The sequence below is a fragment of the Colias croceus genome, chromosome 30 (assembly GCF_905220415.1).
Source record: "Colias croceus chromosome 30, ilColCroc2.1".
Lineage (NCBI taxonomy): Eukaryota > Metazoa > Arthropoda > Insecta > Lepidoptera > Pieridae > Colias > Colias croceus.
Genome location: NC_059566.1, coordinates 4016438 through 4040476, shown reverse-complemented (window position 1 = coordinate 4040476; position 24039 = coordinate 4016438). Strand labels below are relative to the sequence as shown.

At 35.0% G+C, this 24039-nt stretch overlaps 1 protein-coding gene across 1 annotated transcript; it reads left to right on the top strand.

Annotated features, from left to right (window-relative positions):
- The first annotated feature begins 364 nt into the window (after positions 1-364).
- LOC123704583 (zinc finger protein 595-like) lies at positions 365-23717 on the top strand. The gene is made up of 18 exons (XM_045652966.1): positions 365-707; positions 1510-1635; positions 4636-4750; positions 7427-7524; positions 7988-8078; positions 9012-9094; positions 9853-9937; positions 12156-12274; positions 13499-13675; positions 15266-15354; positions 16489-16611; positions 18029-18136; positions 19315-19420; positions 20393-20502; positions 21135-21243; positions 22337-22435; positions 23182-23298; positions 23571-23717. The coding sequence occupies exons 1-18, from the start codon at positions 582-584 to the stop codon at positions 23697-23699; spliced, it is 2010 nt and encodes a 669-aa protein (XP_045508922.1). The 5' UTR covers positions 365-581; the 3' UTR covers positions 23700-23717.
- Positions 23718-24039: the final 322 nt, after the last annotated feature.

Here is a 24039-nt window from a genome sequence, read left to right as displayed (position 1 = left end):
TAACACCGAAAGAATTTTTCAAATCGGACCAGTAGTTACAAATTAGCGCGTTCAAACAAACAAACGAACAGACTCTTCAGCTTTGTAATACTTATTAAGTTTGGATTAGTCAACAGATACAAGATACAACTATGAAGATTTCTGGCTTTTGCTGTGGGCATGTGGGCTTTTGGGCTTTTGAACATCAAAATTGTATTTTTACTATAGGTATTACCACAGAACAGTAAGAACAAAGTTTGTTCTGTTTGTGTTGTTTGTTTGTTCTTTACTGTTCTGTGGGTATTACCTACTTCATGTTTCACGTCAATGTCATAATGTGACATTGACGTAGTATAACTATATCATACCTAGGTTGGCACTTGGGATGTGCTTGGGACTGTGGCTTGGGATTTAATTATTTACTGATGCCACTTGTATAGCACTTTCGAAATTGAATCAATCAATAAAAATAAATAAATGCTTGCTTTACGTGCTTATAATTTGTTAATTTCATTAATGAAAATCTGTTCATAGTTATAAATATTCAATTACTATTCAATGCAAGATTTAAAATACTTCTTTTGCAATAAAACAAATAAGAAATGGATGAAAAAGTAGGAATACATAGTGTATTGTGTATGGCCTGTTTATGTGTGGATCGTACGTTAAACAAACTTGATAATGAAGATTTAAAAAAGTACTATCTAGATGCACTTAATGAAATACCGGTAAGTAAATAATTTTAATATGTATTTCCTAATATTCGTAAAAGTTCGTCTTAAATTTTTACTTGAGCGAATTCGCTTTTCAAATTGATCCAGTAGTTTTTATAAACATACAAACAAAACACAATATTATCTCTTTAATTTTTTATAGTATAGATACATAGATTATTGTTGTTTTTTAAACATTAAAGCATATTTACAAGGTAAATTTTGTACAGGGATAACTTGAGACCTGAAAAAAGATTTATACCAGAAAACCCAAAGGAACGGGAAATATCCGTGTTTTTCTTTGCTGGAAAGCAAGGTTTATAATAGAGATGCACCGAATATTCGGTTCCTATCCGGTATCCGGCTTATCCGGCCCTTTTTTACTATCCGGCCGGATACCGGATGGTAATGTACTATCAGGCCGGATACCGGATAGTAAACTTGGTATATTTTATAAATAGAATCTAAATAAAGACACAGTTGCAATTGAAGCTTTTTATTATTTTTAACGAATTTTTTTTTAACGAAATTGTTTTGTGCTGACTGACACGATAAAAGTGTCTCTACCAAGAACTGTGACCGCGCGAACGGTCACTATGAAACAAGTCAAAACCTGCACTGCACAGGCGGCGTGCCGGTGCGCGACACGCACCTACGAAACTCAAAATGCCGCCGGCCGAATATTCGGCGGCCGGATACCGAACATTCGGCTGGTGGTCAGGCCGAACATCCGGTATCCGGTATCTGGCCAAACAACTATTCGTTGCATCTCTAGTTTATAATATCTTTACAAATACTATTGTGTTTGTTGTTTCAGCTTCTCACACCGCTATGTATTGAGCCTATAGTATGTTGGGAATGTTCTATTATACTAAAAAAATGCCTTGCCTTTCGGGAACAAGTGAAAGATTCATTCAGAATACTGCAGACTTATTCAGAAGAGGTAAGTTAGACTTAAACATAATTACAACATCTTAGGGTGGATTTTCATCAAACGAGTGAATGGTCATTCTAACCCCACTATGTCAAGTTCTTTTAATGTAAACAGACGTAGAGCATTCTTTCGTTGTTCTTAGTGTGTTCGAAAAGATTATATGGAGTGGTCTAATACTGAGCAACACTGAATACGAGTTTTTGTTTACACTCAAAGACCACAAAAGAATTCTCTTGCTCTAGCTCTATGTTTGTTTAATGTAAATTCACCATTACAATATAACCGCACCTTTAGAGCGTTTTCACATTGTCCGGTCCGATATCGGATATCGGGCGCCGATAGCCGATATCCGATATCGGAGGCTAAGTAAAATGTATGATATAGGTACCTGTCTTTCACATTGTCCGGTCCGATATCGGATATCGGAGCCAACACCGATATTCCCGTGAACTATCGGACGATAATGTTCAGTGTTACCAACTAAATTTTCGAAAAGGTAGTATACCAACAGCAAAAAAAGCACTAGTTTGTGTATTTTCAGTCATTTCTAGGCGCTAAATGTAAAAAAAAATCGTTTCATTTACTTTAAACCTTTTTATTATGAAAACATTCATTTAAGTATTTAAAGGCATTAAAAATACTATTTTTACGGGAGCTATTTTAATACCGTCCTATAATATACGGCAATTGGCTGAACTGAAGTAAACAAAAATATATTGCGTTCTTAAATTCAACCGTATCTTCGAAATATTAGTGTCTTTTATCTTTATTTACTCATTCTGCCTCGCTCCTCCTCCTACTTGGACTACTGTTGTGCTGTAAGCTGTTTATTGTATTGTTGTCATTGAGTCACAGATTTAGTGCTTTGTTTTAGCGCCGATATCAAACCTGTATAATAAATAGCACATCTAAATAATATTAAGTAATTAATAATATCAAATCTTTTTTATATTTTACTTTTCCAGCTGTTTTTGAAGTCGGTTTCTTTTTTGTAGTTATTTTTACTGTATGTACAACTACGATCTACCTATCAGTTGAATTTTTTTAAATCAAACCCTTTTTATTGAAAAGAAAATTTACAATACGGCAATTTTGTTTAGTTTTCTCTAAAATTTCAGAATTAGAATGCGGCGACCTTACATTTTGTCAAGAACGCGCGGCGACTTTTGAGCTTGTTTGGCTTGTTTACTATTTTGGTTGTCATGGCTCGTATGGCTATATTATTATTGGTCTTTGGTACTACATAGATAATTTACTGTTCTGTGGTAGATAACTACTACTTGCTCTGTGGTATATCTTTTTTTACGTCTAGAATATAATAAATACAACAAATAAAGTTTTTTTATTATAGTTTGCCATGATGACCAGTGTTGCTAGACCTTATGATTTTTCGGGTGATCTACTGATTTTTCAAATAGGTACTAGCTTGGAAAGAAAGGGGTAGTTATAATATTTGTTAAATACTACCCAGAATATTTTAAGAAAGGAAAAGTAAATTTGCATATTATGTTAACGAGGTATCAAAATATACTGCACTTTCCAACATGTACAATAAATCAACAAAAATAGTATGACATATTTTAGAAGAAACTGACGAAATAGCTAATGGAGAAACAATTTTATGACATTCAAGAATTTATTACATTGCGGAATCTGTGACAACGAAGAATTAGTTTGGTTTAATTTATTTCGTTAAATATTTGCACACCCAGATAATAGGTAGAATGATGTACATTCTACCTATTATTTATAGGTATAATATATATATATATATTATTATTAGCACTATAAAATTGTAATAACAGCACCTACATTTGTAAATGTAATTTGAATTTATATTTGCCAGTTTCGTCGCTTTAATACTGAGTTGAATTTTATTTTATTTTATTTGTTTATGAACATAACAGTCGTACATGATTTAATATAAAAAAGTTCTAAAATTCACTACGACCACACAACATGTTCTATTATTAAAAAAAGAAAAACAGCATATAAAAAAAAACAAGCCTCACAATGAAATTGAATATTGAAACTAGATTCTGACTCTGCAGATGGTACAAATCCAAACTCCGCAGTCAGCAGATTAAACCACTTTGAAAAAAAGTTTATTTATTACTATTTATTTTATTTAAAATAAAGTTTATTTTTTGTAACATAAATGCATCCACTGTTTTTTTTAATTCTCCATATACTCTCATGATATCGGGACGATATTATCGGATAATGTGAAAGGGCAAATTGTGTCCGATATCGGATATCGGCTATCGGCTTCCGATATCCGATATCGGACCGGACAATGTGAAAACGCTCTTAGACTCAATTTTGACCAACTTTAAGTATGCAGATTATATTAAAATTTTGTAAATATCAAAGGTCAAATCAAAGGACTTTTTATTAGTTTTACATATTAATATTGATTCTTCCATACCCTAATATTATGTTTTTTTGGTTTATCATGTTATCAACACGATAATGACAATAATTTTCTTTCTTTCTAATACAAAATAGAGGTTAAGCAACGGTTGGCACGGTCATAAACTGGATGGGTGACCAATTTGAAGTAAAATTTCTTTAGGCGCATTGAGAGTAAAATTTCAAGTTTGCGTCATGGCAATACCGTCATTTCATGGAGTAAGACGACGATTTCGAGTCTTGCCGTCGAAGTTTCACTTCTGACACGTGTGCTCGGCACACACGCTCTTTTTTTATTATTCAAACAAATCAGTCTGTCTAAAAAAGGAAAAAAAAAATGAAGTCCCGTGTCCCCAAGTGGGGTAAGGGGCAGATGCATTATACATCTGTTTCACTGATCGATTTTCTTTAGGGACAAGTAGGTGATCAGCCTTCTGTGTCCTGCCAGACCGAGACTTTTTTTTCTTCGTCTCCACCGGGAATCGAACCCAGGACCCCTCGGGTCTACGTTCACAAATCAACCACTGAACCAAGGAGACGGTCAAGGGAGGAAGGCTGTCTAAAAACAATTAATATAATTCTTTTTTTCATTTTTAGACTCTTCAAGAATGCTTGCTGAGTGACGTCTCACGACCGCCGCGATTAAGAATACACGTAAATGAAGCAATTGACATTTTACCAAACAATGAGATAAAAATTGAACTTGATGAAGGTAAGCGAATGGTTTATTAAGAACTAGTATAACGCCCGCGGATTCGCCCGCTTTGTCTAAAACCTTATAAATTATATACCTTCCTCTTGAATCGCTCTATCTATTAAAAAATACCGCATCAAAATCTGTTGCGTAGTTTTAAAGAACTAAGCATACATATTGCTATGTGCCCGGCAAACGTTGTTCTGCCTTACTTATCACTTAGAGGTATGAAAAAAAGGATGAAGAGTGTGCTCAAGAATTCGCAGCCTTTTTTAAAAAGGTTTATAACAAAGAGCCACCAGTTCTTGACACCCAGGTAGCGAGTCAGTGCGGAGCCAGCAGCGCGCGCATAAGTCTAGATGTTCTTAGCATTGCCGACGTGAGGAAGGCGCTAACACGGTTGAAGCCAAAGCGTTCAGCCGGCCCGGATGGTATACCAGCCTTTATTTTTAAAGATTGTGCTCGAGGGCTGGCTGAGCCACTGCTGCATATTTTCAATACGTGTTTGAATGTAAATACATTTCCAACACTATGGAAAACTACGCGAGTGATACCCGTGCCCAAGGCTAAATTGTGTACCAGCGTACAAGATTACAGACCTGTTGCAGTACTATCAACGCCTGCAAAGGTTTTTGAGGCCGCTATACATCACACGGTGTACGAGCAGGTATCGGGGCAGCTGTGCGATGCACAACATGGGTTTCGGCCGGCGCGTAGTACTTCCACTAACTTACTCAATCTTATGGCGAACTTAGTTCCGGCGGTGGATGCAGGAGTGCAGGTAGACGTAGTATACCTGGACTTCCAAAAAGCATTTGACACCGTCGACAATGATGTCTTATTGAGGAAGTTGGCGGAAGTAGGATGCACACCGAAGCTCTTGCAATTCTGGGCATCGTATATGCAGGACCGGCAGCAGTATGTTTCTTACAATGGAAGTCAGTCCGAGCCCTTCTTTACAAGATCTGGCGTAAGTCAAGGCAGCAATCTCGGTCCTCTGGAGTTCGTTCTAATGATTAACGACTTACCGGATGTTCTGGAGTACAGTCAGTGCCTACTTTTTGCCGACGACCTGAAAGTTTTTCTCCGAATAAACGAGGAGACGGACTGTGAGCATCTACAAAGTGACTTGCTAAACATCTTCAGCTGGAGTCAGCAAAACAAGCTACATTTCAATATAGCTAAATGCTCCGTAGTCAGTTTCACTCGCGCGAATAAGAGTATACACTACAACTACTCGCTTGGATCCGTACCTATTCAACGGGTGAATAAGGTGCGTGATCTAGGAGTATACTTCACACCGGACCTGATGTTTCGTGAGCACATCACAAATATTTGCAAAAAGGCTTACAAAAATCTTGGGTTTCTACTGCGGCACGTAAGGGACTTTACAAATGTAGCAACTGTAAAAGTGCTATACAACGCGTTAATACGCAGCCACATGGAGCACAACTCCAATATTTGGTCTTCACATGAAGAAAAATATAATGTGATGTTAGAGCGGGTTCAAAATAAATTCGTAAGACACCTTTATTTTAAACTTTACGGGGTATACCCCTTTTACCCATTAATGTATCCTACCTTATTCATACTGGGTATGGTAGGGTACAATGAACTTAGAGTGAGACGGGAATTTTCCATTGCGCTGTATTTAATTAAATTATTGCGGGGATTTGCACATAACCCTGGAATGCTGCAATCCCTCTCATTATGTGTGCCGGACAAGTACACTGAGAAGCGTCACAGGCCGCCGCTACTTTACGTCCCTCAGGCGCGAACCATGCTGCTCGCGAAGTCTCCTCTCGTGCGAGCACTACGCATCCTTAATGACCTCCATGGCAAAGTGGACATTTTTACGTGCCCGTTGGGTGAATTAGCAAAGGTTCTTCTGTATATTATTAGCTATTAATTGTATAATTATTATCGTGTTAATTTATTCCTTAGATTAATTACTATCTAGTTTGTTAGTTTAAGTTGTTTTATTATTAGTTTAGTTTCTGTGTAAAGTTTTTTAGTGTAAGTCAATACCGCATTAGGTTAAGCCTGTAATGGTAATTTGATGTAATGATAAATAAATAAATAAATAAATAAAAATGTTGGCCAATTCTCAAACCTACCTGATATGCACAGAAAATTTCATGAAAATTGGTCCAGCCGTTTTGGAGGAGTATGGTAACATATTGACACGGGAATTTTATATGTATTATATAAGTGAAGATAAATATCTGTACTGATATTCGACTGGCCGGTTGGCTTGGTTGGTAGTGGCCCTGCCTTCCAAGTCACTGGTCGTGGGTTCGATTCCCACCCGGGGCAAATATTTGTGTGATGAACATAGATGTTTGCTCTGTGTCTGGGTGTTAATTATCTATATAAGTATTTATTTAAAATTATATATGTATGTTTATCAGCCATCTGGTTTCCATAACACAAGCGAAAGCTTAGTATGGGATCGGATCGTGCCTCGTGTGAAAATAGTCCCGAAATAGTACCGAAATATTATAAAGCTGAAGAGTTTGTTTGTTTGAACGCGCTAATCTCAGGAACTACTGGTCCTTTTTGAAAAATTCTTTCGGTGTTAGATAGCCCATTTATCGAGGAAGGCTATATCATCACGCTAAGACCAACAGAAGCGGAGCAATGCGGGTAAAACCGCGTGGCACAGCTTGTTATTAATAAAATCTTATTTTTCAGTAACTAATAATGGAAATGAGTTTCCTAAATGTGACTCAGATGATGATTTAAACGCGGAGGAAATACAATCAATACCTTGTGATGTGAAAGATGAATTTGTAAGTCGTTTATTCTCTGCCTATCACTTTCTCTTACCATCTCTTACTTTCTCTTTCTCTTTTTATTTACCTGTATTGATAAAGGTAGTAAAATATAGCCTATAATATTTATACACTCATAAATTTATCTAGCTTCCTAATGGTGGAACTTTTTTTTTCAAAATCAAATGATTTTTTTAATGCAGTTGTTTTTGAGGTAAATTAAAAAAAAACGGTCAATATATTTAGTCGATATTGCCATTTCGACAAGCTTTATTCTATTTAAATATTATTTTTGAAGTGAAACTTCTTTTGGCGCAATGAGAGTAAAATTTCAAGGTCGCATCATGGCAATACCGTCACGTCATGGAGTAAGGCAACGTTTTTGGTATCTTTGAATCTTGCGAAAGAGGTTTCACTTCTGACACGTGTGCCCGGCACACACGCTCTTTTTTTAAAATAAAGTTATTTCTATTATTTCTAGAATTATCCAGAAGACAGTGTGTCATCTGCAAGCGACACAGATCGTTTGTTATTACCAAATAATGGAGAAATTAAATTGGAATTTAATAATGGTAAGAAAAAATCCTACTACATACTATGTAGTATGTAAGAACTATCCTACTACATACTATGTAGTATGTAGGAACTATCCTACTACATACTATGTAGTATGTAGGAACTATCCTACTACATACTATGTAGTATGTAGTAACTATCCTACTACATTCTATGTATTATGTAGGAACTATTCTACTTCCTACTTATTGTAGACAAACCATTTTGATATTAATTTCTGTAGCATTCAAAAATATTCTGTTATGTATTATTAAAATATTTTTAAAGACTTATAAAAATAGGCATTATCCATACTAATCCTACTTCATACTGCCTATATGTTAGGATCTATCCTACTTCTGTTATAAACATATACTGTCTTACCACAAAAAAACTTTAGACAGGGTTTAACTTTAAGCGCGGGTTCTCTTTAATCTGGTTTTGTCGTATTTCACATAGACAACTATTAAAGTGACAGATCCCTGGTTTAAAGTTAGACTGCGTCTAAATTGTTTTGTGGTAAGACTAACACTAACACAACGAAAAATGCAATTTTATCAACGGTTAGCGTTCCGCCCCGGCTTCGCCCGTGGTACATATTTACGTTTTCTCCTCGTAAGAACTTTTCTCGTACTTCAAGGAATATTATAAAAAAAGAATTAACGAAATCGGTTCAGCCGTTCTCGAGTTTTCTGCTTGCCAACACATTTGGTGATTCATTTTTAATATACAGGGTGTAATCGTTAAGTGTGCACAGGCGATTATTCCGTAACTATTGCAGATATCAAAAAACTTTAAACTGATATTAAAAGTACTTAACCTACTGAGTAAAATGACAATAATAACTTTTTAAAAATAAAACGAGAAATATCCAAAAAAATTACATTAAATGCTCCCACATACAGAGATAGAGATTAAATTGCTACTTCATAACTTTTTTCTCATTTCAGGGGTATATGAAGACAAACATACAATTTCAGAAGATTTCAAAATATGTTCAAATTCAAAGGAAAAGTTAGGGAAGAAGAAAATTGTGAGTTTACTTTCATTATTTAATTCAAAATGAATAAAGTAATAATGTGTGTCGAGCACACGTGTCAGAAGTGAAACTTCTTTGTCAAAAAAGATACAAATTTTGGCCTTACTCCATGACGTGATGCTATTGCCATGACGCGATTGAAATTTTACTCTCAACGCGCCTAAAGAAGTTTCACTTCAAAAGTGCTTCTTATTATACAGGGTTACTTGTAGAACACCGGCAACCTCGCAGGACAAGATAGCTAACATCATAAGCAACAACATTTGTTCTACGACTTTTGATAATTTGTTAGATTTTATTTTCATACAAAAATAAATATTCAATTTTCCGTTTGAATATTAAAAACTCTACGCCTCCCAAAAGTTACGTAAAAGAAGGGAACGAGAGGGGGAAGAGGGTGTCGCGTCGTCCATCTAATAATTAATAGAACATAGACTTACAAATGTTAAGAGAGTACAATAAAAGTTTAAAAAATCATTTAAAAATAATTTGTTGCGTTATGCCAATAGTCGTAGAACAAATGTTGTTACTTATGGTGTTAGCTATCTTGTCCTGCGAGGTTGCTGGTGTTTTACAAGTAACCCTGTATATTTTTCCAACCGTAAATCAAATGAATATAGTTTATTGATTATTTAAATAAAATAATGAATAATTCGCGTTTAAAATCCGTTAAAATGTTTAATTTCCAAATGTATTATAGTCGCGTAAAATCAAACACAAGACAATATTAAGATAAACATTTTTTGTTTCAGGGTAAGAAAAGTGTGAGACATAGAAATGCACAAGAAATTAATAGAAATGAAATAAATGAGGACAATATGACTTTACTAAATTTAGGTAAGTAAAATAACTAGCTGTGCCCCGCGGTTTTACCCGCATTGCTCAGCTCCTGTTGGTCTTAGCGTGATGATATATAGCCTATAGCCTTCCTCAATAAATGAGCTTTCTAACACCTAAAGAATTTGTCAATTCGGACCAGTAGTTCCTGAGATCAGCGCTTTCAATCAAACTTTTCAGCTTTATAATATTAGTATAGATTTTAATATACTAGCTTACCGTCCGTGGCTTCGCCCGCTTTGTCAAAAACTTAATAAATTATATACTAAAACCGTCCTCTTGAATCACTCTATCTATTAAAACCGCATCACAATCAGTTTGATAGTTTTATAGATTTAAGTATACATAGGGACGGACAGACAGCGACAGCGACTTTGTTTTATACTGTGTAGTGACTTATAATATTTATTTATAATAAAATAACTATGTACAATCTTCTTAATATATATAAATCTCGTGTCACAATGTTTGTCCTCAATGGACTCCTGAACCACTTAACCAATTATAATAAAATTCGCACACCATGTGCAGTTCGATCCAACTTGAGAGATAGGATAGTTTATATCTCAAATCGTTTTAGAGAAAGCGGGCGAAGCCGCGGGCGGTAAGCTAGTAAAATATATATATGTATGATACTAATATTAAAAAGAGGAAAGGTTTGTAATTATGTATGTATGTATGTATGTATGGTTTTCACGCATAAACTACTGGACCGATTTCAAAAATTCTTTCACCATTAGATATCTGCATCTTCACTGAGCCACATAGGCTAGTTTTTATCGGAACTATATTTTCTATCACCAAAATTTATATTTGTCATCAAGTTGTATCACCTAATAAATAGATCTATCACCACGAAATATTTTCATTCTCAGATAAACAAAAATTGTTCCCAGGTGTGAATTATCAAATTAATGCTAATATATGTGTAAAATGAGAGATCGATAACCAATAAAATAATATTGCATTACATGAATATAAACCTCGTTCTTATAATAACAGTTTTATTACTTAAATAATAGCTCTGTGCTCAGAATGGTAGATCTGTCACCAAATAAATCGATTATCGATCCCTGACTGCGACTCCTTTTTATTTGATATTTTGTCACCAATACAGTAGTAATATTTTATTTCGTTCAGATATTAAATTAATAGTATTCGTTACCAATTTAATACATCAATTTATAATTTAAATGAAAAAATGATCAAAGGGGTGGAGACAAAACAAAAAGGAGGGGTGATTTAATGTGGAACTGATTTTGCATTGTTTGGTGACTACATTTTGGTGACAGATCTACTATTTTGAGGACAAACCCTATTATTTAAGAAACACAAAACTAATTAAATTGGTGATAGCTTAACACGTTGCACGCTTTACGACCCACCGGTGAGCCCAGCTTACTTTTCCATTCGAGCCAAGCCGTAATCAGATAATCGGTAATTTTCATCAACTTAAAATTTTAATCCCAATGTTCATAAAATTAAGTAATTCGTATGATAAATCAAAACTAGCGACTTTTACCGTCTAGTTTTTAAGATATTGTAAAAGGCTCACGGGTGAGTCCCGTGGCCTCATGCAAAGGATTTTGTATTTTCCGTTGGCGGGGGGCCGCGGGGTCACCGCACGGCCCACGGCGCCGCACGCTCACGCGCGACACTTCCGTTATACATCCTTCCTCTATGACTTCCGTGCGCTACGTCGAGTAGTGAGGATCGGTTACGCTTTTTTCTTCAAAAATGGATGATTTTGATGATTTTAAACACTCAAGAGGAGCTAACGCAGTTAGAAAGCATCGCAAACAACAACAACCCTAGCATTCTTACAAAAACCCGGATAAAACTAGTAAGTTTCCATCGGATTTGAAAACCACGCAGTCCGTACCGGCTACTGGGCCTCAATTCCATACGCGTTTTGTTTCATAGCTGCAGTCTATGGCTTGTGGGAAGCGTTTACGTTGGACCTGTCACGCGGCTCACGGGTGACCACCATGGCTCGAACGGTCCGGTATGATAAGGCTCACCGATGAGCCTTGTGGCCTGAATGGAAAAACTCAATTTTTCTTAAAGCGTTTAACGTGTTAAATGATACCCGATGTTTTTATCCCGGAAATCGCACGGGAACGGGAACTATGCGGGTTTTTCTTTGAAAACGCGGGTGAGGCCGCAGGCGGAAAGCTAGTGTATGATAAAATAAATATAATAAATAATTTTATTACAGATATGGAATCTTTAGAGCAAGGAAACGACGAAGAGTTAAACAAATCTTTATTAAAAGAAAGGAAGATGAATAGACTGAGAAGGATTAATGTAAGGAGTAGGAGAAAGAGTGAGATAGAGGTAATCCATACTATATTAATATTATAAATGCGAAAGTAACTCTGTCTGTCTGTCTGTTACTCAATCACGCCTAAACTACTGAACCAATTTGCATGAAATTTGGTATAGAGATATTTTGATACCCGAGAAAGGACATAGGCTACTTTTTACCCTGGGACATAGGATGGGTTTTCCCCGGAAATTCCACGGGAACGGAAACTATGCGGGGTTCTTTTTAACTGCGCGGGCAAAGCCGCAGGTGGAAAGCTAGTTTTTAGATAAAACTAGCGGTCCGCCCCGGCTTCGCCCGTGGTACATATTAACGTTTTCTCTACATAAGAACCATCCTCGTACTTCAAGGAATATAATAAAAAAAGAATTATCGAAATCGGTTCAGCCGTTCTCGAGTTATGGAATTACAACGAAAAGTGGCATTGATTTTTATATATTAGAAGAGCGTTTGTGCTGAGCACACGTGTCAGAAGTGAAACTTATTTGGCAATATTCAAACATACTAAAATCGTCGTCTTACTCCATGACGCGACCTTGAAATTTTACACTTTTGTTACACTTCAAAAATTAACTTATTGCCTTTTTTATTTAGATATCTATAACGCAGAAACAGCTTAACCGATATGGATGGATTTTAAACACACTTAATCACAATAGGAAACTATTACAACAAAAAAGTTCAAATATTTTCCGTAGTGGCTGTACCCAAAAAATATTCCATTTTTTTATATTTTACAGGAAAATCTAATAAAGATAACAATGAATTTTTTTTTTAAATATCTTTGTTTATATTTTTGAAGTGAAACTTCTTTATCGGGGTTGGAAAAAAATTTAGTGTAACATTATTTCGTTACGCGTGACATTTTTCCGTTACGCGCCATCTTTTTTCATCCCTACCACGCGTGATTCGACGTATTTCTGTAAAGTTTCTGTTTTCTTGTTTTCTGTTTCATTATTATCTTTATCAGATTTTCCTGTAAAATATTAAAAAAATGTGTGCGTGTACTAGTGTACACACGTAAGAAGTGAAACTTCTTTATGACCTTGTTTTTCAAAAAATAATTTACTAAATGCAACTTTACAGAAATACGTCGAATCACGCGTGAAGGGATGAAATAGATGGCGCGTAACGGAAAAATGTTAAACTCAAATTTTTTCCAACCCCGATAAAGAAGTTTCACTTCAAAAATTTTATTTTATATATTTTTGTTAATATTTTTTTTATTTTTGCAGGAACAAACAAAAAAAATAAATACGATACAGCTTACATACGATCAAATGATGGCGGAAAGACAAGCGATATCGCAAAATGTTAGTTTTTTAAATTCAAAATATAAATGTGCAAGTTGTTTAATCACGTTTACGAAGAAATCCACTTATAATGCTCATGTGAAGAATCGGCATGATCGTGTTAGTATTAAATATTTATTTATGCTTTACTAGCTTACCGCCCGCGGCTCCGCCCGCTTTGTCTAAAACCTAATAAATTATATACCTACTAGCTTTCCGCCCGCAGCTTCGCCCGCATTTTCAGAGAAAACCCCGCATAGTTCCCTTTCCCGTGGGATTTCCGGAATAAAACCTATCCTATCTCTCAAGTTGGATCGAACTGCACATGGTGTGCGAATTTTATTTTAATCGGTTAAGTGGTTTAGGAGTCCATTGAGGACAAACATTGTGACACGAGATTTATATATATTAAGATAAGATATACCTATTTTTTATGTCAATAATGTTATTTATTATTTATATACTAAAACTTTCCTCTTGAATCACTCTATCTATTAAAAAAAAAAATGTGTGCGTGTACACACGGAAGAAGTGAAACTTCTTTATGACCTTATTAAAAAAAAATAGTACTATATGCAACTTTACAGAAATACGTCGAATCACGCGTGGTAGGGATAAGAAAAAGATGGCGCGTAACGGCAAAATGTCACGCGTAACGAAAAAATGTTACACTAAATTTTTTTCCAACCCCGATAAAGAAGTTTCACTTCAAAAACCGCATCAAAATCCGTTGCGTAGTTTTAAAGATTTAAGCATACAAAGGGACATAGGGACAGAGAAAGCGACTTTGTTTTATAATATGTAGTGATGTACATACAAACAAACTTTGACCATAATTTTATACCGACCCGACCTTCGCCCGTGGTACATATTTACGTTTTCTTTACATAAGAACCATCCTCGTACTTCAACACTAATAAAAAAAGAATCATCGAAATCGGTTCACGCGTGATGACACATAGACAACGCGAAACGGGTTTCATTTTTATACACACGAGCAATCTCTTCCAGGCAACCCTGATTGTAAGGAATATTGAACGAGTCGAAAGGGAAATTATTGTATAAAAAATACATAAAATGTACTAACATCTTTTAAATTAAGGTGCTTGTCCTTTTTTATATATTTTAATCGATTTCTTTGAGAAATTATTTTAAAAGAACAACTATGGAGTTTCTTGCCGGTTCTTCTCTATAGATACTGCTTTCCGAATCGGTGGTAAATGTTGAAAATATGTAATGACGATTCGAAAGTACTTCTAGAAGAAGTCTAATTGAATAAATAAATGTTTGAGTTTGTGTTTGGTAGAATATAAATTAAAATAACTAAGCGCGAAGGGACTTGTAGTTTTGCATACACTGATCACGTAAAAAATACTTAAACAACAAAATTAAGTCAAGCCCAATTTTTCCTGAAAATCCATGTTTTCTTCTCTAGCTTCGCGCAGCCGGCATCGCTTCGCTAATGTGAGCATTTTGTCAATGAAAACATAATCTTAAACGATAGCTCACGTGCTGGTGGCAGAGTTGGGTTGCTTGTTATGGGATGTACACATAGAGTTTTAAGAAGTTTTTTCATCTATTTGAAAAAAAATGCGTCTGGAATTTTATAAGTCTTTTTACGTACTCAGCGTATGCAAAACTATAACATCCTATGAGCTTAGTATACAAGCAGTGGGACACCCTGTATAATATTTATTTATATATTTACAGAAAAAAGGAAACTATACGTGTCCCATTTGTCAAACAATACTATCATCTATAGAAAGATTTGGCGCACACTATAAGAAGCATATGAAAAGGTATTTATTATTTACTAGCTGTGCCCCGCGGTTTTACTCGCTTTGCTCCGCTCCTGTTGGTCTTAGCGTGATGATATACAGCCTATAGCCTTCCTCGATAAATGGGCTATCTAACACCTAAATAATTTTTCAAATCGTACCAATAGTTCTTGAGATTAGCGCGTTCAAACAAACAAACTCTTAAGCTTTATAATATTAGTATAGCCTTCCTCGATAAATGGGCTATCTAACACCGAAAGAATTTTTTAAATCGGACCAGTAGTTCCTGAGATTAGCGCGTTCAAACAAACAAACTCTTCAGCTTTTTAATATTAGTATAGATTAACACGCTTTTATTAGCTTCATCTGTATGTTTGTATGTAACCGACTCTTTTATGATAAATAAATACATATTTCGGGACAATTTTCACACACGGCACGATCTGATCCCATACTAAGCTTTCGCTTGTGTTATGGAAACCAGATGCCTGATAAACATACCTAAATATATAATTTTAAATAAATACTCATATATATAATTAACACATAGACACAGAGCAAACATCTATGTTCATCACACAAATATTTGCCCCGGGTGGGAATCGAACCCACGACCTATGGCTTGGAAGGCAGGGCCACTAACAACCAAGCCAACCGGCCAGTCGAATGTTTTCTTTTCCACCAATAACGTGCGATGATGTGTAGCGAGGAATGTGTTTGTAAATAACCAATACTATCGCTTCAAACTAAATGAAGCGATATGATTGGTTATTGACTGACCGGTTGGCTTGGTTGATAGTGGCCCTGCCTTCCAAGCCAGAGGTCGTGGGTTCGATTCCCACCCGGGGCAAATATTTGTGTGTTAATAAACTATGTTCAAGTTTTATATTCTAGTATTTTTTTCCATACGTCAAAGAAGTATAACTTCTAACGCGTGTACATAAGTACACACACTCTTTTTTATAGTTTATTTTTCAAGTGAAACTTTTTTTGAGAGTAAAATTTAAACGTCGCGTCATGGCAATACCGTCACGTCATGGAGTAAGGCGACGATTTTGGTATCTTCGAATCTTGCCAAAGAAGTTTCACTTCTGAACCGTTTGTTTGGCACGCCCTTTTTTTTTAAATTATACTTATATTTATTATTATTTTCAGATACGAATGTGCAATATGTAAAATGCGTTCGAACGACGCTAAAACATTATTACGGCACTACGATAGTGCCCATAGTAATGGCGCTAAGAGTTATTCTTGTGACGTTTGCGGCCATGTTTCGAGGTGAGTGAGTTAGTTGGTGAGTGAGTGACTTTGTGAGTGAAGTGGTGACGATGTTATTGAGTGACTTTGTGAGTGAAGTGGTGACGCTGTTAGTGATTGTGTGAGTTGGGAGTCAGTTAGTGAGTAAGTGAGTATTGTATAAAGCAAAATATTTAATTGAACACAGTGAATGGGCAAGTGATGTTATGTGTATAATGTTCATGTAAACAAGTTAGTAATTTGAGGATATTTTAAAGAATGCAACACAATTCAATTGTATATAGTGAGTGAGTGAGTGAGTTATGTTATCAGTAAGTAATGTGTTAACATGTACATATGAACGTAGGTAGTTTGTTAGTGAGTTAGTAATTGAGGAGTAATGTATGGAGCAATCTTCTACTTAGTGAACTCATTCAGTGGGTAATTATTCAGTGAGTTAGTGACATTATTAGAGAGTAAATGCAATTTATTATTTATTATATTTTAATTATTTATTCAATAATTAAATATTGAGTGGTATATAACTAGCTGCTCCGCGCGGTTTCACCCCCGTGGCTCCAATCTTGTTAGTCGTAGCGTGATGATACATAGCCTATAACCTTCCTCGATAAATGGGCTATCAGCGAAAGAATTTTTCAAATCGGACTAGTAGTTACCGAGATTAGCGCGTTCAAACAAACAAACAAACTCTTTAGCTTTATAATATTAGATATATCTATCCTTTACCTTAGGTGGCCTGGAAGAAATCGCTTCTAAGCGATAAGGTCACCTTTTGTACTTCGCATCCATACAAATATATATTTATACTGTAGAATGTAGATTGTAATATTAAATGGTGTGGTACAATAAATGATTAAATAAACAAATATAGATTACTAGCTTTCCACCCGCGGCTTCGTCCGCGCAGTCAAAGAAAAACCAGCATAGGTCCTGTTCCCGTGAGATTTCTGGGATAATACCTTTCCTATGTCCCGGGATAAAAAGTAGCCTATGTCCTTTCTCGGGTATCAAAATATCTCCATACCAAATTTCATGCAAATTGGTTACAGTTTAGGCGTGATTGAGTAACAGACAGACAGACAGACAGAGTTACTTTCGCATTTTTATTATATTTTTATTTTATTTCTACCCACGATTGTTATTTCCTACGATAATTAAATAAAAGATGTAAGTTTAGATGTTGCGAAATATTTTTGTTAGTTCTGTGAATGAATGTATGTAATAATGTTGTATTATTGTTTGTCAATATTACCTTATCTTTATTTTGTATGTCGACGGCGATGGCGCGCGGTAAATCTCTAAAGAGATTATGTTTGCGCCAGTTTAATTTAATTTATAATGAATTGTATTGTATAAATAATAAAAAAAAAAAAATATAATATTAGTATGGATTTATTCAATAATTAAAATATTGTGTGATATTATTATTGTATTCTAGTTCAGTGGACCAACACAGATACCACAGGGACACACACAAGCGTCGCGTACAGTGTAAAGATTGTGACAAAACGTTCACACATAGATCCGGTCTTATGAATCATAGAATGTGAGTATATTGTTTTATTTTTAACCGACTTCAAAACAAGTGATACCTAACTGCGTTAAAAACAACCGACTTCAAACTTGCACTTGCAACATTTACAAATACAGACAAAAATGCTCATAAAATAAAAACTACTGGGCCTATCCGAATAAAGTTTTTATGGGACCAATTCGACACCATCCCGCATCGAACAAAAAAATTGGTTGTCTGTAAAGTCGGTTTACTGACGATAGTTGAACGTGACAACGATTGTGCTTCTTTGTCGCTCGTTCCGCGCTCTCGCTCGCACTTCAAGCCTTACGGAACGCCTCAGAGCGAGGTAACGCCGCATGAGTCATGTTCTTTCGGGCGTGCAGCCGGCTATATCGAATTATAAGACGTTGTCACGTCAAAAAAGAATCACGTAAATCGGTTCAGAAACCTCGGAGTAATCGGTGTACATACATAAAAAAAAACATACCGGCCGAATTGAAAAGGAGGAGGTTCTCAATTCGGCCGGAACATATATTTAGTTTTTAATTTGCGATATCAGTTATACATTGAAAGAAACAAAAAAATGTCCTTTTCCTATAATAAAATTGGAGTGTTTGTTATTAACATTTAATAAACGATTTTTACTAAAATATAATTACATAATATGGATTAACACACTGAAGATTAATTTAAAAAACAGAGTATTTTTATGGTTTGAGATATTCATAAACTAAAGAATTTTATCATTACACGCTTTATATTAGCTTCACCTGTATGTTTGTATGTTTGTAACCGACTTCTTTGGGCGCGATTTTGACCCACTTTAAACGGCCAGATTTCGTTCAAACTTTGTAGATTTATTGAGGACCGATGACAATACACTAATTTGATAAAATTTTCTATTTTTTAGTTCGGTTTTCTATAAAAAGCGTGTTTTTTAGTTTTTTTAAACTATTATTATTTTAAAACACATTTTATTAATAAACTAGTTTACCGCCCGCGGCTTCGCCCGGTTTGTCTAAAACCTAATAGATTATTTAACCTTCCTCTTGAATCACTCTATCTATTAATAAAAACCGCATCAAAATCCGTTGCGTAGTTTTAAAGATTTAAGCATACAAAGGGACATAGGGACAGAAAGCGACTTTGTTTTATACTATGTAGTGGTATATTGTAATTTTTAATTTATTTAATATTTTATTCCTCAGATCTGTACACGAGTCTAAAAATGAGTTTCCGTGCCAGTATTGCAAGAAAATATTTCGATGGAAGGCGAGTCTGAAACGGCATTTGGAGAAACATGCCACTAATAATGTGAGTCGAATAAACTCAAACATTTATTTATTCAATTGGACTTCTTCTAGAAGCATTTTTGAAACGTCATTACATATTTTTAACATTTACCACCGATTCGAAAAGCAGTATCTATGGAGAAGAACCGGCAAGAAACTCCATAGTTGCTCGTTTAAATCATGTCAGTTTTACAATTTAATTTTACAAAATACATATGTAACATCATCCATACTAATCTTAATATATATAAATCTCGTGTCACAATGTTTGTCCTCAATGGACTCCTAAATCACTTAACCGATTATAATAAAATTCGCACACCATGTGCAGTTCGATCCAACTTGAGAGATAGGATAGTTTAAATCCCAAATCGTTTTAGAGAAAGCGGGCGAAGCCGCGGGCGGTAAGCTAGTATTATAGATGCGAAAGTATTTCTGTCTGTCTGTCTGTTACTCAATCACGCCCAAACTACTGAACCAATTTTCATGAAATTTGGCATGGAGATATTTTGATACCCGAGAAAGGACATAGGCTACTTTTTATCCCGGGAAAATTACGCAATCCCGGAAATCCCAGGGGAACGGGAAATATGCGGGTTTTTCTTTGACTGCGTGGGTGAAGCCGGGGGTGGAAGCTAGTATATTATAATAATAAATTATTGAATCCTCTCCTGTATGTAATCCTCGTTTTATATTAGTGTGTATATATTACTAGCTTTTCGCCCGCGGCTTCGCCCGCGTTTTCAAAGGCAATCCGCATAGTTTCCGTTCCCGTGGGATTTCCGGGATAAAACCTATCCTATGTGTTAATCCATGTTACCCTCTATATGTGTGCTTAATTTCATTGTAATCGGTTCAGTAGTATTTGCGTGAAAGAGTAACAAACACACACACACACATCCTCACAAACTTTCGCATTTATCATATTAGTAGGATTTGTTAGATAATTATATCAGGAAAAATACATATAAGTTATTGTAATATTTATTTCCAGAAAAACCCCGAAGCATTTTGCACACAATGTGGAATCGGTTTCGCGTCGATAGCGTCTTTACAGCGTCACTTAAAGAACAGTTTGAAACACGTCACGCCGGAGCAGTTCAAGTGAGTTAGTTATAACAACAGCTATCTGCCAGTGAAAGTTTCATCAAAATCGGTCGAGCCGTTCCTTAGATTAGCGCGAACAGACAAAAATTGTAAAAATTACTTTTTTGGTATATAGATAATATGAACATACAGTGCATTTAGTTAAAATAAATTTTCAATATTTAAAACTGACACTTCAATTTTATTATATTAAAAATTTTAAATGACATTGTTTAATAAGAGTAATACAATTTTAACCGATTAAAAACCGTTAAATATAAATTCTTCATAATAATTTTAAATGGAAAATTCAATTTTAACCGATTAAAAACTGTTAAATATAAATTATTCACAGTGCTCATATTTTTACATAGATAACTAGCTAACCGCCCACGGCTTCGCCCGCTTTCTCTAAAACGATTTGAGATTTAAATTTTAAACTATCCTATCTCTCAAGTTGAATCGAACTGCACATGGTATGCGAATTTTATTATAATCGGTTAAGTGGTTTAGGGGTCCATTGAGGACAAACATTGTGACACGAGATTTATATAGATTATTTTTCATTGAAAAAATTCATAGACATATATTAATTTTCTATAGGAAACTCATTTTTAAACCGATTAAAACCCGTTAAATTTAAATTTCAGGTTCATTTGCGACCACTGCAAGCGTCATTTCGCCGATAAAACGAAACTACGTGTACACATAGAGGATAAACATTTGCACGTGACATACCAATGTTATATATGTCATAAGGTGAGATTTTTAATAATTTAGGGCTGTTTTTTCAATCGTTGGTTAAAACTTATTCATCGAATAACGTATTAAACTACCATTTCAAAAATGTATTCTAATTGTCCGTATTTGACAGTTTACAGATGACATTTTAAAATGTTCGTGTAATACTTTATTGGACGGATAAATTTTAACCAAGGATTGAAAAATCGGCCCTAAATGTAATTATTAATAACTAGCTGTGTCCCGCAGTTTCACCCGCGTGGCTCCGCTCCTGTTGGTCTTAGCGTGGTAATATATAGCCTATATTACTCGTGGATAATGTAGCTTTCGAATGCAAATGGTGAAAGAATTTTTAAAATCGGTCCAGTAGTTTATTCATTACAATCAAACAAACAAACAAAGTTTTCCTCTTTATAATATTAGTGTAGACTAGCGGTCCGCCCCGGCTTCGCCCGTGGTACATATTTTGCAATAAAAGGTAGCCTATGTTCTTTCTCAGGGTCTAAAGATTGTCTGTGCCAAATTTCATCAAAATCGGTTGAGAGGTTTATGCGTGAAAACCATACATACATAATTACAAACCTTTCCTCTTTATAATATTAGTATAGAAAAAGAGTGTACCCAGCATGCGTGTCAGAAGTGAAACTTCTTTGGAAAGAATCGAAGATGCCAAAATCGTCGCCCTACTTCATGACGTGGCGATATTGCCATGACGCGACCTTGAAATTTCACTCTCAACGAAATAAGTTTCACTGCCTTTCAACTTTCTGTACCTTTGAATCTTGCCAAAGAAGTTTCACTTCTGACACATGTGCTCGGCAGACACGCTCTTTGTAATCGGTTCAGTAGTCATTGCGTGAAAGAGTGACAAACACACACACACATCCTCACAAACTTTCGCATTTATGATGTAACCTAGTAGGATAAGCTACATCACTGCAAAGTGCCAAGGGCCTGCATGCATTTAAAATATTTTGTATAATTCTATTATATTGTTACTTCCATATAGATTTAAATGTATGTATCAAACTTGTTGTGGCAATAAACGTATTCATTCATATGGAAAAACATGTCCGGAAATAAAACAATTTTTTATTATTTTTTTTTTCAGCCGTCAAAAAACAGCACGTGTTTGGAACAACATATACGCAATGTACATAAGGGCAGACCTAATAATAAGATGTGCCATCATTGCGGAAAGGGATTTCCTGTAAGTATACTTATAAAAAACTAGCTCACCGCCCGCGGCTTCGCCCGGTTGCTCTAAAACGATTTGAGATTTAAACTATCCTATGTCTCAAGTTGGATCGAACTGCACATGGTGTGCGAATTTTATTATAATCGGTCAAGTGGTTTAGGAGTCCATTGAGGACAAACATTGTGACACGAGATTTATATATATTAAGATAAAAAATGTGTGCGTTTACTAGTTTACACACGTAAGAAGTGAAACTTCTTTATGACCTTATTTTTCAAAAAATAATTTACTATATGCAACTTTAAGAAATACGTCGAATCACGCGTGGTAGGGATAAGAAAAAGATGGCGCGTAACGGAAAAATGTCACGCGTAACGAAAAAATGTTACACTCGATTTTTTTCGGGGGATAAAGAAGTTTCACCACTTCAAAAAAGTAAAAATAAACTGTCTTACCACAAACACTTTAGACAGACTAACTTTAATCGCGGGTTCTCTTTAATCTGGTTTTGTCGTATTTCACATAGACAACTAGTAAAGTGACAGATCCCTGGTTTAAAGTTAGACTGTGTTTAAATTGTTTTGTGGTAATTAATGTTAACTTTTTTTAATATAAATGAGATTAAACCGCATCAAAATCCGTTGCGTAGTTTCAATTAAACGTAGGGACATAGGGACAGAGAAAGCGACTTTGTTTTATACTATGTAGTGATTACTTATTTTTATTTGTTTTTTAATATATTTTTTATTAATTTCTAGACGAAGGTACAACTGGATTGTCATATACGTATACACACGGGCGAAAGGCCGTTCATTTGTGAATTTTGTCCAACAACATTTTCACAGCAATCCAACTTATATAAACATCACAGACAGGTATAAAATCTATACTAATATTATAAAGCTGAAGAGTTTGTTTGTTTGAACGCGCTAATCTCGGGAACTACAGGTCCGATTTGAAAAAATATTTCGGTGTTAGATTGTGCATTTATCGAGGAAGGCTATTGGCTATATATCATCACGCTAAGACCAACAGGAGTGGAGCAATGCGGGTAAAACCACAGGGCACAGCTAGTAATATTATATCAGTTATAATTTAATGAAATTACCTTAAAAATTACATTAATTATTTTTTTTTTATTTTTCAGGTACATCAAAGTATAAGAATGAATAAAAAGAAATTGCCAATACTAAAAAAGGATGAAATACCACAAACAAGTACTGAAGTTCCGATGGTGTTGCAATATATAGCTATGCCTGATGTTTTTGGTGTTTAAATATATGTATTTTTATTATTTTTTGTTTTATTTACCTTTAATATAAGTATTTTTAAATGTAATGTATATTAATTATGCTAAGGGCCGATTTTACAATCCTTTATTAAAACTTACCCGTCCAATAAAGTATTACACGTTAATATTAAAATGTCTCCCATAAACTGTCAAATACGGGCAATATGAATACATTTTTGAAATAGTAGTTTTACGTTATTCGACGAATATGTTAATCAAGAATTGCAAAATCAGCCCTAATTCAACTGTGGTATAAAATAAATTATATTAAAGCTGAAGCATGCTGAAGACAGTTTGCTTGAATGCTAATCTCAGGAACTACGGG

Excerpts from the sequence above, each read along its gene's own strand:
- LOC123704583 (XM_045652966.1), top strand. The coding sequence starts at position 582 with ATGGATGAAAAAGTAGGAATACATAGTGTATTGTGTATGGCCTGTTTA. Across the intron at positions 13,676-15,265 it reads TGAAGAATCGGCATGATCGT|AAAAAAGGAAACTATACGTG; the intron begins GTTAGTATTAAA and ends ATATATTTACAG. Across the intron at positions 20,503-21,134 it reads GTCACGCCGGAGCAGTTCAA|GTTCATTTGCGACCACTGCA; the intron begins GTGAGTTAGTTA and ends TTTAAATTTCAG.